This window comes from Mytilus trossulus, chromosome 8, assembly GCF_036588685.1.
Source record: "Mytilus trossulus isolate FHL-02 chromosome 8, PNRI_Mtr1.1.1.hap1, whole genome shotgun sequence".
NCBI lineage: Eukaryota > Metazoa > Mollusca > Bivalvia > Mytilida > Mytilidae > Mytilus > Mytilus trossulus.
This window is the reverse complement of record NC_086380.1, coordinates 74043440-74046881: the sequence shown is the minus strand read 5'-3', so window position 1 is coordinate 74046881 and position 3442 is coordinate 74043440. Positions and strand designations below refer to the sequence as shown.

Here is a 3442-nt window from a genome sequence, read left to right as displayed (position 1 = left end):
TAACGATGCGTGCACAAAACAGAAATAATCGATAAAATAGTCAAAATATGGTTACAGCAGTCATCACTGTGTTACAATCTCAAAACAAAACAAACATTAACAAAAAAGGACAAAAAGTATATATCAAATAAAAAACCCACATTCATTGTTTCGCGTGTTCGTCACATAGGAAGAAATTTATTTCAGAAACAGACGGAGATCCTAAATCATCCAGAAGTTCTTTAGAATTTTTAAGAATCAATATATTTTGTTAATACCACTACGCGTGTAAAACATTTTTGTCGTTTGTCGTTCAAAGTATTATCAAATTTATAATAGAACAATAACATAATGTCATATAATAGAACAATATCATAATGATGGGATCTTCAAAAGTACATAGTCCTGAAACACAAACAATCGCAAATACAATACACACCATCAAAAATGAAAGTTAATACAAACACATCGACGGGATGTTTAAGTACCTAGCCACATCAAATGGATATCACATAAAACAGACCGAACAGTAAAAGTAATATTAATAATAGAACAAAGAAAACTAAAAGTACAATATAACACGCAATTAAGATGATAAAAAACGTCAGTATGCAGGATCTTTACATCAACCCCACCATGTATTATTTGTTAAGTTGATACGGAATATTTATCAACAAGGTCTTCGTACCTTCTGATGAACTTTTTTAGAAAAAGGACGAGACGTTCTTTGACATACCCCTTGTTCATCAACTTTTTGCTCAGACACTGGTGACGTTTTACAAAGTCTTAATAGGATCTGCAAGCTCTGGAATATCGAATAAGTTGGAATATATATATCCCATATGTAGGTGAAGATGGTATATTGCTACTAAGGTGGGGGAAATTTATAATTTCAAAATCAAAATCGTCTCGTTTGTCATAGATTCTGGTACGTACTGAGATGACTGTAAGTCTAAAAATGAGGCGGAGAATGCTGTGTCTGTTGTTTCTTTAATTTCCAGTTCTGCGGGATATATTAGTGGAACCCAACAGGGATGGGGTCGATTACTTTGAAATGTAATTGATTACATTACAATTACTTTGCTTATTTTATGTAATCGATTACATTATGATTACACCCAATTTCAAATGTAATTGATTACATTAGATTACTTTTCTCCATTGTAATCATGATTACTTGTGATTACTTATGATTACATTGTATATTTTACTTAACATCAACAAACTAAATCTATAGAATTTTTTTAATATCATAAATATATACAAGTTAAGTAAAGTGATACTTTAATCCATCTCTTACCACCAGTTGTAGGGTATGAGCATAACATCTTCCATGTTTTGGTAAATCATCTTCAGGAAAGTCAATATTAATAGGTTCCAATTCAGATTCGTCATTTTCATCTTCACTGTCTGATTTAGAATTTTTTCCCTCATTATTACATGTATATCCCGGGAGACTGAAGTCAAATGCTTTGGTCATGTTTGAAGCATTGTCAGTTATAATGTTTGTAATTTTGTCTGCAATATTGTAACAAGCAACTGCCTCTTCATATTCCTGGCGTATATTCTCAGCACAGTGTTTCCCCTTAAAACGTTTACAAGATACCATGATAGACTTCATGCACCAATCAAGTATGAAATGACCTGTGATTCCTAAGAATCCCTTCATCTGACGATTAGACCATAAATCGATAGTCAGACACACACTTTCTGCTGATAGTAATTTTTCCTTTATATTTGATTGAATATTGCTTGCTTTCTGATGTAATAGTTTGGTAGAAAGATGTTTCCTGCTAGGAAGTTGATATTTTGGATTCAATGATTCGACAAAGGTCTTGAATTCAGGACTCTCTACAACTGAGAGTGGTGTTAAATTTCCAGCTACAAATGAAACCAAAGCATCTGTAATCTGCATTTGAGAAGCATCATTGGCAGAGTATTTTGAAACTGATGTAGATTTTGTAAAGTTGCTTATATTTGTTTGCGATATTTGTGTACCATCCTCAGATTTACTTTGAATGAAAATGTCTCTGTGCTTTCTCTGTAAAAGAAAACAAAAACATGGTTATTTATTTATTATTTATAAAAAGAATTAAACAGACAGTGACTAATTAATGATCAAGTACATTGTAGTCTTATTGTGTTTGACCTGAGGACATAATTGACATGTATACATGTTTTTACAGGTGTTAATCCCCATTTAAAATTTTATGACAATCAATAGGTGTAAGAAAAATGTGTTGTGTTAATTGCATTATTAAATAATGTTATGAATTGCTAATATTAATTGCATGCACAATTATATAACATATTTTAATATTGAACATTTAAAAAAAACATTTTGTGTAAACTAAAAATTGGAAGTATTTTCAATGTTTATATAGATGTTTAAAGCAATGAAAACATAAAATATTGTAATATTTATAAAGTACAAATTGTAGACCTGATACCCTTGCTCTAAATTTTGGTCTCTCAAGAAATGATAATAATCATGATAATATTTCAACATTTCAATAATTATTTAAACTAACTTACCTTTAAATGTGTCACAAAGTTTGATGTTGTTTTGGCATTGCCAGAGATGTATGTTGGACAATATTTGCACTTTGCCTTCACAGTCCCAGAATTTGGTGCATGATCGGGAAACAAAAAGTGTTTCAAAGCAGACATTTTATATAAATTTCAACATAACATCCAATTCAAAAATTAAAGATAAAAGCTTAGTTATAGACTTATAATATAAATAAAATCTTTCAACAAAGAAAATTTAAATATCCAATAAAAAGAGTGAAAATAACTAGTGAGTAGATTTCAATGCAAGAGTTAATACTAAGAAACAAACTAAAACTGAGGGAAACGCATCAAATATAAGAGAACTACGACCTGACAGAAACATAACATTAAAATGTAACACACAAGAAACGAACTATAATATAACAATGGACATTTTCCTGACTTTGTACAGGACATTTTAAGAAACAAATGGTGGGTTGAACCTGGTTTTGTGGCATGTCAAACATATGCCAAAAATATGCCAGTCGCAATCAAATAGTTCATTTCTGTGTGTGCTGCATTTGCGTTTGCTTTTGTTGCACTTGAGTTTTTTTTTGGTTTTTTTTCCTCTGATGTTTTTCTCTGTGGTTTACTTTGTTTCCCGGATTTGATTAATCACAATCGATTTAAGACTTTTAAATGGTATACTACTGTTTCCTTTATTTACATTAAAGATATGATAAACTGCTAGTTATTATTTGTAACTGATTATATTATGTAAAAAAGACCTAAACCAGCATTTTAAAACGCTGTTTGATATTTGCATCACCATTGTATATACTTCATCGTCATTTTAACATTTACAAACGAAAGCATTATTACATGAATACTTATGTAAAATAAATGATTTTAAGTTATCTCAAAAATTCAGATGCACTTTTAGAACCTTTTCTAAATTTGTAGTATGTAA

General features: G+C 30.2%; 1 protein-coding gene across 1 annotated transcript; it reads right to left on the bottom strand.

Annotated features, from left to right (window-relative positions):
• Positions 1 to 1246: 1246 nt before the first annotated feature.
• LOC134727972 (E3 SUMO-protein ligase ZBED1-like) lies at positions 1247 to 2796 on the bottom strand. Its single transcript, XM_063592370.1, has 2 exons — positions 2515 to 2796; positions 1247 to 2020 (listed from the first exon to the last, which is right to left on the bottom strand). Exons 1-2 carry the CDS (start codon positions 2647 to 2649, stop codon positions 1247 to 1249), a joined length of 909 nt encoding a protein of 302 aa, XP_063448440.1. The 5' UTR covers positions 2650 to 2796.
• Positions 2797 to 3442: the final 646 nt, after the last annotated feature.